The sequence below is a fragment of the Phocoena phocoena genome, chromosome 8, assembly GCF_963924675.1.
Source record: "Phocoena phocoena chromosome 8, mPhoPho1.1, whole genome shotgun sequence".
Classification (NCBI taxonomy): Eukaryota; Metazoa; Chordata; class Mammalia; order Artiodactyla; family Phocoenidae; genus Phocoena; species Phocoena phocoena.
In genome coordinates this window covers 107,557,669-107,570,231 of record NC_089226.1, presented here as the reverse complement: position 1 = coordinate 107,570,231, position 12,563 = coordinate 107,557,669, and the positions used below count along the sequence as shown (strand labels likewise).

General features: G+C 56.4%; 1 protein-coding gene across 2 annotated transcripts; it reads left to right on the top strand.

Annotated features, from left to right (window-relative positions):
* Positions 1-764: 764 nt before the first annotated feature.
* On the top strand, positions 765-9,771 carry DHCR7 (7-dehydrocholesterol reductase). 2 transcript variants are annotated; one of them, XM_065881786.1, is made up of 7 exons: positions 765-856; positions 1,517-1,643; positions 3,083-3,173; positions 3,935-4,148; positions 5,989-6,193; positions 6,361-6,492; positions 9,307-9,771. In XM_065881786.1, exons 1-7 carry the CDS (start codon positions 765-767, stop codon positions 9,769-9,771), a joined length of 1,326 nt encoding a protein of 441 aa, XP_065737858.1. The 2 variants fall into 2 exon arrangements, with proteins under 2 accessions (XP_065737858.1, XP_065737857.1); XM_065881785.1 differs by having other exon boundaries at positions 1,421-1,643.
* Positions 9,772-12,563: the final 2,792 nt, after the last annotated feature.

The window sequence follows — 12,563 nt, the reverse complement described above, 5'->3', positions numbered from 1 at the left end:
AGGTAACCATTAACTCCAGGAAAAATAAAAAGTCATATACTGAGGAGGGGACATTTTATATGAGACCTGAATGAGGAGACCTGTAAAGCGTGTTCTAAGTAGCAGGTGTCATGAACAAGATAAACCACATTTAAGGATTGGTAGGGAAATCTAGAAAAATGGTACAGATGAACCAGTTTGCAAGGCAGCAGTAGAGACACAGATGTAGAGAACAAACGTACGGACACCAAGGGGGGAAAGTGGCAGGGGAGGTGGGGGTAGTGGTGGTGGTGTGATGAACTGGGAGATTGGGATTCACATGTATACACTAATATGTATAAAGTAGATAACTAATAAGAACCTGCTTATAACAAATAAATAAATAAAATTAAAAAAAAAAGGATTGGTAGAGACCTCCTTGTGCCTGGAGCAGAGGGTACGAAGGGAGAGTGGGGAAGAGGGGAGGAAGGAGCACATTGTGGGAGGGTTCTGAGCCACAGGCGTCCGGGTTCACGTAGTAAGAAGGATGTTCTGCTGTCGTTGGAAAGTGAATTGAGACAGGCAAGAGCAGAAGTAGGGCCGTGTGGGAGGTTATTGCGGGTTCCAGGAGTGAGTCTAAGATGCACTGATCTCTTCCCTGCCTGGAATCTCCCATCTAGGACAAGATAAAGAATAGGTGAATGAAGGAGGCCAGCCCTGTGGGGCCTGTGAACAGTGACAGGGAGGTGCAGTGTCCATTTGTCACGGGACGATCTGAACGCAGTGTCTCCTTCCCTCAGGGCCCAATGGCTGCAAAGTCGCAATCCAACGACCCCAAAACCAAGAGTCCTGGCAGCGTCAGCAAGGCTGCGACCCACGGGCAGTGGGGCCGTGCCTGGTAAGGCTCTCACCCATCTTCCCAGCTAGAAAGTAAAGTGGAATCTCAGTGAGAGGTTGCCAGCCTTTGGGATTTCGTGAACCTATTTAAAAAATCCTTTTTATCAGCAAGGCTATCATTAGTAGCGGTTTCCCCTTTCAGAGAGTGAGGAATTACAAGAAGAAGAAACTAAAAACTGATTCCAAGGAGAACTGGTGTCCTCGTACCGCCCTCACTGTGTAGCGCATGGGGGTCATGGTTGTCGAGCCATAGCGTGCTGGGGACTTGGTGAATGTCCCCCATGGCCCGGAACGGGAAGCCTCTGGCCACCTGGGTTGTGAAAGGCCTTCTGCCTTTCGTGCCCTGGGCCCTGGGCTTTCTGGGGGTGCCCACGGGTCTGTCGGCCTTCAGTGGATCATGCAGGTGGGGTGCCTTCCCCAGGCAGTGGGGGCCTTTGCGCCGCGAGCTGACAGCCTTCTCTTGGGAAGCGCTGGCGGGTTTGCACGTGGAGCAGAGCATCCCGTGCGTCGGGTCGGAGGGTCAGGAGGGCGCCACGTGACCTCCTACCGTCCGTCCTCCCCACAGGGAGGTGGACTGGTTTTCCCTGGCAAGCGTCACCTTCCTGCTGCTGTTTGCACCCCTCATCGTGTACTATTTCATCATGGCCTGCGACCAGTACAGCTGCTCCCTGACGGCCCCCTTGGTGGACATCGCCACCGGGCAGGCTCGACTCTCGGACATCTGGGCCAAGACGCCACCTGTGACGACGAAAGCGGCCCAGATCTACGTGGCATGGGTCACGTTCCAGGTCAGCCCTCCCGGCCTCTGGCCACCATGGGCAGGGCTCCACCTCTGCAGAGCGTCCCCTCCTGCCGGGACGGTCCTGGCCCCTTGTCAGGGGTGGAGTCCTGGCTCACACTGGCGTCCTCATTCCCGGGACCCAGCAGGGAATCACCTGCAGCCCGACGGACTTAGCTCTGTCTTCAGATCAAGGGCACCTGGTGGCATTTCAGTGTCCAACTCGCTTTCCGCTGAGCCTCCTCGAGGTTCAGGGCTGTGCCCAGCCCTGCGGGGACCTGCTGAGCGGGAAGCAGGACCCCGTGGCAAAGCGTGAGGTCGTGGCCCACCAGGGAAGCCCCACGCACAATGGGGAGCTTATCCTAAAGGGCCGCTCTCGGTCTCAGCAAAGCCAAGGCTGTGTCCCCAGACCTGTCCAAGGACAGCCTTGGCTCTGCTGTGACCCCACGGGCCTCCCAACCAGGAGGAGTTCATCAGAAGGCTGTCTGCGCCATGAACTTGGAGAGCAGGTGGTGTTTATCATCTGAACCCAGGAGGTTTCCAGGGAAACGGTGCTGTGCGATGCCACCCCCTCCCCGCCCTGGGGTTCCCTGCCCTGAAGGAAGGCTTTGACCACTACTAGCTGTTTCTCCCCACGTTCCCAGCTTTCGAGCTTCAGATTCCCTCTCATTTCAGATCTCTTGGTCCCTTTGGGTAAAAGGTGATTCAGAGCAGCGAGAGTCACAGTAGAGCCTAAAGGCAGGAACAACCCACGTGTCCGTCGACAGATATGGACACACACAATGTGGTGCATCCACGTGGTGGGCTGGTGTTCTGCCGTGAAAAGGAAGGAAGGTCTGACAGGCTACAGCGTGGACGGACCTTCAGAACATGGTGCTCAGTGAAAGAAATTAGCAATGAAGGGACAAATCCTGTGTGATTCTGTTTATGTGAAAAGTGCAGGGTAGGCAAATCCATAGAGACAGAAAGTGGGTTAGTGGTTGTCAGGGGCTGATGGGCAGGGGCCGAGGGGAGTGGCTGCTTGTGGGTGTGGGGTTCCCTTTTGCGGGGGGGAAACTGTTCTATAATTAGACATTGGGGAGGGCTGCACGAGCTTGGGAGCGCACTGAACACTTTCGGCGAACACTTTCAAAGGGTGAGTCGTACAGAATGTGAACTAGTGGGCTGTCCCGAGGGGAGTGGCCGAGTCCCGTGGGGAGACGGCTCGGGCGCTCTGAGTAGTGATGAGTTTCCTGTTCAGGGCCCCCTTCAAAGCCCGCAGTCAGCCTGCAGCCAGAGCTCCCGGAGCTGTAGACTCTTCTGGAAGAAATAGCTGGCTATGAGTAGGCTCTCTCCCATTCCTTCCCGCCTTCCCATTTATCATCTCGGTTAATAAAGCACGGCTGTGTCGAAGCACAGCCAGGCCCCCCCAGCTCGCAGGGGATTTAGCGGAAAATCTCTGTGGCTCAGGTACTTCTGTACGTGCTGCTTCCTGACTTCTGCCACAAGTTTCTGCCGGGCTACGTGGGGGGCGTTCAGGAGGGCGCCATGACTCCTGCAGGTAAGCTGGGCCCCGCCCCTGCTGCCCACCACCTGTGCCAGCTCTGCCCTCCCTTCATCTCACGGGGCCTCCCCCCACCCCCGCCCCCGTGCAGCTTCCATCCCAAAGGCTGCCCCCGGACAAAGTAAAAACTTTGCTTGGGAATTTCCACACCCCGGGACCGCCCCAGATTCGAGGTGGGAAGTCACCTTGTCAGTCGGGGAACGGAACGCGCCCTGCCCCGCACTGGCTGTGTAGCTGGGCTCACGGAGCATCTCCCCAGCGGCGATACTTCGAGTCCCCCAGGGGCACCTGGCGGGGCGGGGCTTTTGTTAAGGGGTCCTTGGGGCTGCCTGGCCCATTCATTCCCCGCAGTCACTGAGACCCCACCCCAGCACACAGAGAGCACCTGGTCCCTCAGGGAGACTGCTGGGTCCCCAGCCAGGTACCCTAGGGGACGCTCGTCCGCTTCTGCTGTGGCTCAGCCCCAGCCTCCGGCAAACTGCAGGCTGGTGACTCAGCCTCTGGCTGGTTCCAGACATTCTGCACCCTCTCACCCTTCCAGGACCTCAGCAAGCAGGAGCGGTTAGTCCCCAGCTCACAGCGTGAGGTGTACCGCGGGCATTTTGACCCTAGGGGCCCGAATTGCAACAGCAGCTGACTGGCTGTCGAGCCTGGGGTCTGGGGACCCCGGGAGCTGAGGCCCAGAAAGGCGGCAGGGCCGGAGCCAGGAGCTGTTACAGCTGGGAGAACGCCTCCAATCTGCCCTCTTCCCTCTGCAGGAATCGTCAACAAGTATGAGATCAACGGCCTACAAGCCTGGCTCATCACGCACCTCCTCTGGTTTGCTAATTCCTACCTCCTCGCCTGCTTCTCTCCCACCATCATCTTTGACAACTGGATCCCGCTGCTCTGGTGTGCCAACATTCTGGGCTACGCCGTCTCCACCTTCGCCATGATCAAGGGCTACTTCTTCCCCACCGATGCCCGAGACTGGTACGTCCTCAGCGGCCGGTCGAGCCCAAGATGGAGAGTAGGTGCCTTTTTCTGTTACCTTGGGCTGGGAGGTTGCAGGGCCCTGAGGATTGAGAATGCTTGAAGGAGGAGCTTAAAGGAACCTGATGGACTCTGGGAAGCATCCTTTCCAAATGTCTGGGTGGCTTCTCCCGCCTTAGGGAGGATGCAGTTGAAGATGGCCGAGTCCATCCCTGGTGGCCGAGCTGTGTCGCGTAGGGCTGTCAGGGAGCAGGGGGGTGGAAAAGGTAGCTTCTGGTCGGGCGGCAAAGGCAGTCCATCACCTCTTTTTCTGGGACGTCAATGTGACCTGAAACAGTCTTAGTGAGGAGTCCTGTTTTCTCAGTGGCTTTAATGTAAGAACTTGCCAGGGAGAGCCTTACTGATTGGTGTCCATTCTCATGGGGCCCTGGGTTGGATAGTTATCAACCATGCATCCATCTCTCCTTCATCTATCCATATATCCAGTTCTTCATCCATTCATCCACCCACCCATCCACCCATCTGTCCATCCATCCACCCATCCAACTCATCCATCCATCCACCTACCAGTGCACCCATCCACCCATCCATCCATTCATCCATCCATCTCCCCATCCAACCACCTACCCATCTATCCATCCCCCATCCCTTCCTCCACCCCTCCCTCCCTCCCTCCCCTCCTGTCTCCCTGTATCCATCCATTCACCCATGAACCCATTCATCCAGCCCATTCATCCATCCATCCATTTGTCCATCCATCCACTTATCCATCCATCCACTTACTCCCCCCATCCCTCCCTCCCCGCCTCCTTACATCCGTCCATTCATCAAGAGATGTTTGTTGGGTTCCTCCTGTAGACAGGTGTAGGCAGTGGGGCTTTAGGTGTAAACAAGATTCTTATTCTCGGGGTGCTTACATTTTAGTTTGGGGGTCCAAATGAAAATAAAGTATGTTTCCTTTAACTGTTACACCTAAACTCTTAGGAAATGTGTTTGGTTGGTGGTACTTTGAGCTTGTGTGAATTTTTTTTATCAAATAATGAGGCTGGTCTTCTATGACTCATGGAAATCATTTTCTCTGCTTTATAATCACATCCCCTATTGTAGACTTTGTATATTTGGCTTCTTTCTACTTTTCCTAACTGAGGGAAATGGACACGAAAATATGTTTCTCTGACTAGTACAGAAATCCCTGTGTATGTACAGCAAGTTATACTTAATGAAGGTCTCCACATGGGTTATCATGGCTGATTCTCTGATCACTCCTGGAGAGGGCTATGGGTCAGGTAACCAAGGTAATGAAACATTAAACTTGCCCAGCAAGGGATGGGTGTGGGCCCTGGAGCCAGGCACCCGGCTCTAAGCAGCATGCTTTTTTTCACATCTACCTTGGCATCACTTATAACTCCACTTGCCCACGGGAGACCCGAATGCCCTGTGAGTCTTTCAGAATAAAGTCTCTGTCCAGTCGAGCCAGTTGGGCAGCTCACCTGTGCTGTGCCTCCAGGGAGCCTGGAGTGGGGAGGGAGGACCCTGGGTGCTGGCCCAAGGGAGGCTTAAGCACAGATACAGTCTCCCCACCTTCCTTGGAGCAGAGCAAAAGCAACTCAAGGGCCAGAGGTGAACGAGGAGTGAAGCACCGAGTCTGCTGGGGGAGAGGGAGGCTGACGCGACCTCTGCCTGCCGCATCCCTGCAGTTCACGGCAGGTCTCCCCCCAGGTCATCTCTCTTGGGCCTGCCGTACCCGGGATGGGCTGAGCACCTGTGTCCGTGCCAGCCGAGTAGGCCACTTGTGAGACGCGCTCGTTAACGACACGCATCTGTTCTTTGTATTTTAAAGCAAATTCACAGGCAATTTCCTTTACAACTACATGATGGGCGTTGAGTTTAACCCCCGAATTGGGGAGTGGTTTGACTTCAAGCTCTTCTTCAATGGACGCCCCGGGATCGTCGCCTGGACCCTCATCAACCTGTCCTTCGCAGCCAAGCAGCAGGAGCTCTACGGCCACGTGACCAACTCCATGGTCTTGGTCAACGTCCTGCAGGTAGCCTCTCTGTGGCCCAGCGGGGTGGGAGCTCTGACACCCGGTGGGCGCTGGGGAAACCTGAAAGCCAGATAGTTTTCAAAAGACCGTAATCTGCCACCTTTACATGGGGGTCGGCCCCCTTCCTGTACGTCTCTGGTCAGTACACGGCCGCTTCTGTGTTGCAGGCCATCTATGTGCTAGACTTCTTTTGGAACGAAACCTGGTACCTGAAAACCATTGACATCTGCCACGACCACTTTGGGTGGTACCTGGGCTGGGGGGACTGCGTCTGGCTGCCGTACCTCTACACGTTGCAGGTGAGAAGCAGGGGCAGGGAGCCCCCCGTGACGCATGCCCAGCACAGCAGCACTGAGCTGTAAGGTCCCCGGGCACCCCCAGCGCTGCCCTCGGAGCAGACACAGCTGAGCACATGCCGAGCCTTGTCGTCACCCAAGTGTCTGTTTTTTTTGGGGGTGTGGGGTGGCACCAGAACCTGGAGAAGGGAGGCTGCTCCCCTGTTTTAGGAAGAAGAGAAGGCTTAGTGTACGAGTCAGCACAGGCCACTGTAACAAATACCACGGACCAGGCGGCTTAAACAACAGGGTCCATTGTCTCCCCGACTGGAGGCTGGAATCCGAGACCCAGGTGTGGGCAGGGCTGGTCCTCCTGAGGCCTCTCTCCTCGGCGTGTAGACGGCCGTCTCCTCCCTGTGTCCTCACGGGGTCGTCCCTCTGTGTGTGTCTGTGTCCTGACCTCCTCTTATAAGAACACCAGTCCTGTGGGATCAGGACCCACCCTAGTGGCCGCATTTTACCTTCCTCACCTCTTGAAAGAAAGACATGCGACCCCAAAGACAGTCACATTCTGGGATGCTGGGTGTCAGGACTCCGACATGTGAATCTGGGGGACACAGCTCAGCCCATAGACTGAGAGAAGAAGATGATACGGAGTAAACTTTGGGTCAAAAGAAACGTTTTGGGGGATCTGGGTGGATGGAGGTGGGTACTTGTATTCATGTGTGTTCAAATCTCAAGGCTGAAAGGATGAGAGACCTTCTTTCCTTCCGTCATTTGCGTTTAAGCTTTGAGTATGTACACGCAAGAGTGGAGATGCAGGGGGCCCTGCGCTCTCGGAGCTCACAGCTGGCAGGGAGAGTCCCTGACACAGGCAGTCCAGTGCGGGGAGGGGGAGCTGGACAGGAAGTGGGATGCAGGGGACCCTGCGCTCTCGGAGCTCACAGCTGGCAGGGAGAGTCCCTGACACAGGCAGTCCAGTGCGGGGAGGGGGAGCTGGACAGGAAGTGGGGTGCTGACCCCTGAGAGAGGGCCAAGGAGGAGCCCCCAGCCAGTAGGTGGGGGTCACAGCCAGGCTGAGAGCAGAACAATGAGTCTGAGGGTAAGAACATTCCAGAAAGGTGGAGTGGGGAATATATCAGGGTGGGGGAGAGGGCAGAGGGGGACATTTAAGGCATGAGACAGTTCAGCGTGGCTGGGACACAGGACATGGGGGTGGCAGGAAGCCTTGCCCGATTGGAGGCTGGAGGATCAGAGGCCAGCACCGGGTGGGAGGCCTACAAGAGGGGAGTGTTCCAGGCGAGAAGAGGTTGCTGGGGGTTGGGGGGCACAGGCTCCGGGAAAAGTTCCCACGAGTAATGAATCAGGCCGGGTCCCCAGGAGGGCCTCAGCACACGCTGCAGAGTCGAGGGTAGAAACCTCAACTGGGGAGCCCGAGGGACCTGGGTTTGCACCCCTGTAGGGCTGCCAGCCGGGGGAGGGGGCCTGGAACTCGTCCCTGAGCATCTCTGACAAAGCAGGGCGAACATCACCTCCGTTAGGGCTGGGCACCCTCGTTCCTGCACCGCCATGTTCTGAGGCTGTTGGGGGATAGGGGAGAGGCCTCATCATGAAGCCCCCCGCACCCCTCCCAGCTCACAGAGGACGGCCCTGCTTTCCTCTGCGGGGCATGCGGGCTCCTGTGTAGGGTGGCTGCTTCAGAGGCCTGGCCAGATGCCCACCTGCCCGTTCTGTAAGCAGGTATGAAGAGGTGTGGCGGTGGGGCAGGGAGCCGGTTCTAGGGCACTTGAGTGGTTAGCGGTGGCCTGCCTTAAACAGGACGTGCAGGAGTGGTGAGGACCAATGCTGACAGACCTTGTCGGCTGGCCAGGGTGTGCGCAGGCAGGTGGCGAGGGCTTGCAGCCAGTCCTGCAGGCGGTGATAACGGGGCCCGTGGTACCTGGCTGACTGCCCTGTGCGGCAGCGTGAAGCAGGATCGCTGGGAGAGCAGGAAAATCACAGCAGAGTGAACAGGCTTGAGGGGAGAGAGCCCTGGGCTGGGGCCACCAGTTCTGGACTCTGGTCCCCACGCTGGATCCTCTGGACGGACCCTCTGGACTCATTTCTCTGCTTGGCTGGTTGCAGGCTCACCGGTTCCCTGATTTTGTGAACACCGCTTTCCAAGCATGCAAAGCATTGGCAGTAGGTCACACACACACACACGTATGTGTGTTTATTTGATTACGTGACTCTGGTGCATTCAGGTCCAGAATCTTCAGGGCAGCCAGCAGGCTGGAGGTCCAGGGAAGAGTTGGTATTGCAGCTGGGTCTGAGGGCCGTCCGCTGGTGGAATTCACTCTTATTCCAGGGACTCTTTTATGCTTAGGGCCTTCCACCGATTAGGCGAGGCCCACCTACATTGCAGAGGGTGGTCTGCTTCAGTCAGTCTAATCGGAAACGTTAATCCCATCTAAAAAATACCTTCGTAACAGCTAACGTTTGCCCAAGCGTCTGGGTCCCGTGGCCTAGCCAATGTGACACATTAAATTAACCGTCACTATTATATTCAAATAATACTTGTAATGTTGTTATATAATGTGTATACCATATACGATATACATGTGTATGTATGTATGTGTAGATAGATAGGAGGGTAGGTAGGTGGATATGCAAATTTGCATGTTTACTTGTCTGATCCCACAGCAGCCCTCCGAGGCAGGCGCTTCCATTTACAGGAGAGGAAACTGAGGCGGGGCACGGGGGCAGCCGGTCGGGTGCACAGCAGGGGTTTGAACCCAGGCCGTGCTCCCGAGCCCGCGGTCCCGCTCAGCCCGCTGACCTCTCCCGCTCGCCCTGCAGGGTCTGTACCTGGTGTACCACCCCGTGCAGCTGCCCACCCGCTACTCCCTGGGCGTCCTGCTGCTGGGCCTGCTGGGCTACTACATCTTCCGGATGGCCAACCATCAGAAGGACCTTTTCCGCCGCACGGACGGGCGCTGCGTGATCTGGGGCAGGAAGCCCAGGGTCATCGAGTGTTCCTTCACGTCGGCCAATGAGCAGAAGCACCGCAGCAAGCTGCTGGTGTCCGGCTTCTGGGGCGTGGCCCGCCACTTCAACTACACCGGCGACCTGATGGGCAGCCTGGCGTACTGCCTGGCCTGCGGTGGCGGCCACCTCCTGCCCTACTTCTACATCATCTACATGGCCATCCTGCTGACCCACCGCTGCCTACGGGACGAGCACCGCTGTGCTAACAAGTACGGCCGCGACTGGGAGCGCTACACGGCCGCCGTGCCTTACCGCCTGCTGCCCGGAATCTTCTAAAGGGCCGCCCCGGGAGGAGCCCCCAGCGGGGCAGGGAGGAGAGCTGGAGTCAGGTCCGCTGGGGCAGCAGGATCTCCGCGCCGCACTCCAGGAGCCTCTGCGTCCTCACCTGTAAAATGCAAACAGCCCGGCACTTGTCCTGAGAGGAATTGCGGGGGCGCCGACTGCCTTCTCGCCAGCAGAAGTGACCAGCTTTCTCCGTGCAGTGTCCCCAGGGTGGGAGGATGACCTGGCTGGCTCGCAGATGACGCTGTTTCTTCTCTGGGGTCTGAGCCGCCCGCTGCCCAGACAGCAGGAGTCCGACACTGAACGGGATGTCTTCCAGCCCCCGTGGTCAGTCCTGCCCTTACTCTTGCTAAATAAAGTAGAAGTGGACACGTAAGCTGTGCCAGTTATCAATTGACGGCCTTTCAGCTCCAGGTGCAGCCTGCATCACCTGCTCTGCGGTAGTGAGCTGTGCCCTTCAGACTTCTCTCCTTCGCACGTGCACCTCGTTACATTTGTCTGTAGAGGGCGCTAAGGGATGCTGCATGAGTAGGGGCATCTTCTGGTTCTGGTTCTTGTACAGACTTGGCCCAGGCAACCCAGAGAACTTGGCCACACCATCCGGGGGCCTCACCCAAGCCTTCCCCAAGGAGACCTGAACCCCAGCCTCGGGGACGGGACACCCTTCACGTGTTTTCTTACCTTGGGCACACTCCTTGACCCGTAGGTATTCTGGGTTTTTTTTTTTTTTTTTCCAATTTACTTATTTATCTTTGGCTGCGTTGGGTCTTCATTGCAGTGCACGGGCTTCTCGCTGCAGTGGCTTCTCTTGTTGCGGAGCACGGGTTCTAGGCGCGCAGGCTTCAGTAGTTGTAGCACGTGGGCTTCAGTAGTGGTGGCTTGTGGGCTCTAGAGTGCAGGCTCAGTAGTTGTGGCGCACGGGCTTAGTTGCTCCGTGACACGTGGGATCTTCCCGGACCAGGGCTCAAACCCATGTCCCCTGCGTTGGCAGGTGGGTTCTTAACGACTGCACCACCAGGGAAGTCCCCACAGGTATTCTTGACAGCTCCCTTTAGACGTTATGCCCTAGTCGAGTTAATAATTCTTTATTCAGGTATATCTGGGATGTATTGCAGGTTTGGTTCCAGACCACCCCAATAAAGCGATTATCACAATAAAGCGAACCACACGAGTTTTTTGGCTTCCCAGTGCATAGAAAAGTTAGGTTTACACGATTCTGTACTCTTTTAAGTATGAAATAGCATTGTCTTAAAAGACAGTGTATACACCTTGATTTAAAAAAGCTTTATTGCTAAAAAATGCCAAAACGATGACCATGGTAACATCACAGGTCTGATCACAGATCACCGTTAACAAATAGAAAGAAAAGTTTGAAGTACTGCCAGAAATGGCAAGATGTGACACAGAGACACAAAGTGAGCAAATGCTATTGGAAAAGTGGCACCGGTAGACTTGCTGGATGCAGGGTCACCAGAAACCTTCAGTCTGTAAAAAGCGTGATTATCTGCGAAGCACGATAAAGTAGATGTGCCTGTTTTAAACTTTCCCTGTTCAGACTTCTTTGTGGTTTGTCTCCCAGTGGGGCCTGGCCATAGACAAGGGCTCAGTTTCTGGTGTGTAGAGGCGATGCCCAGGGAACTTTGGATCAGATGCTTGGGTCCTGTCTCAAAGCTTTGGGTACCGATCACGGGATTCAGGGGAGGGGTCCACACTTTCCCCACTGTTGGCCCTCTGTTGGGGCCACTCTTGTGCTGGGTGTGAGAATCCATTCTGTTTGCCAAAGGAAGAAATTCCAGTTTGGCCGCCTGCCCCCAACAAAAGAGCAAAAGAGCGGAGAAGCCACAAAGATGGCAGCGCTAGGCTTGCTTCACATCTGGAGGAACCGAGGACTGGAGTGTGCTGGGGGCCCCGCTCCCTGGACAGGGGGGGCAGGTGCAGGGCAACGCCTCCCCTGCTCAGTCTACAACTGGTTGAGCAAAGACAGGCGGCCTCCTGAGCAGCCGGGAGGGGATCGGAGCTTGGGGCCCACCTGGGCCGACTTAAGAGCCGTGATTTTCCGATGCTGGTACCCCACCCCTGCCCATGGAGCTCATGGGTCAAAGGGGGTCCCAGGTGTTTGTACTGTCACCAGCCACACAAGTGGTTTGAGTACCAGGCCAGAGCAGTGAACTCCCACCGGGATGGCGCTGCGTACGGTGGGCCCCGCCGTTTCCTCCCAAGTCACTGTGTGAATTCATTTTAAGGAGGCTGGAGGGTGGTGGCTGTGAGCTCAGACCCTGGCTTCCCTATTCGACAGCTGTGTGACCACGGCCCGGCAATTGCCCTCTCTGTGCCTTGTTGTCCTTGTTTGAAAAATAAGGGCGATTATTGTTTTCTTGCCTTGTGTGAGGTTTCTCAGCCAGATTTCCGGGGAGAGCTCTGGGTTTGAACCTTGGATCTGCCTCTCAGTTTGCCAAGTTTCGTTGGCGTGTTAGCGTCTTGGAGCTGGGCTGTGCTTTGACCTGTTTTGCTCCGCGTGCTCAGCTAACACAGTGAGGCAGGGCGCCCCGTGCCATAGGGTAGGTTTTTCTGCCCTCCCTCACCTCCTCTGCATGTGGATGAAACCCAGTGCCCCCTCTCCGGGCAAGCACTGGGGAGCCCGGAGCTCCACCTTTGTGCATGGTGAGGTTGGCGTAGGTGGTGGGGGGAAAGGATGGTCCACACCGGAGATGCGCTGCCCACGGCGGTGGGCTTGGCTTCACTGCTATCTTCAGGGAGAGCTATCCCAGGAGGGACAGAGGCCTGGG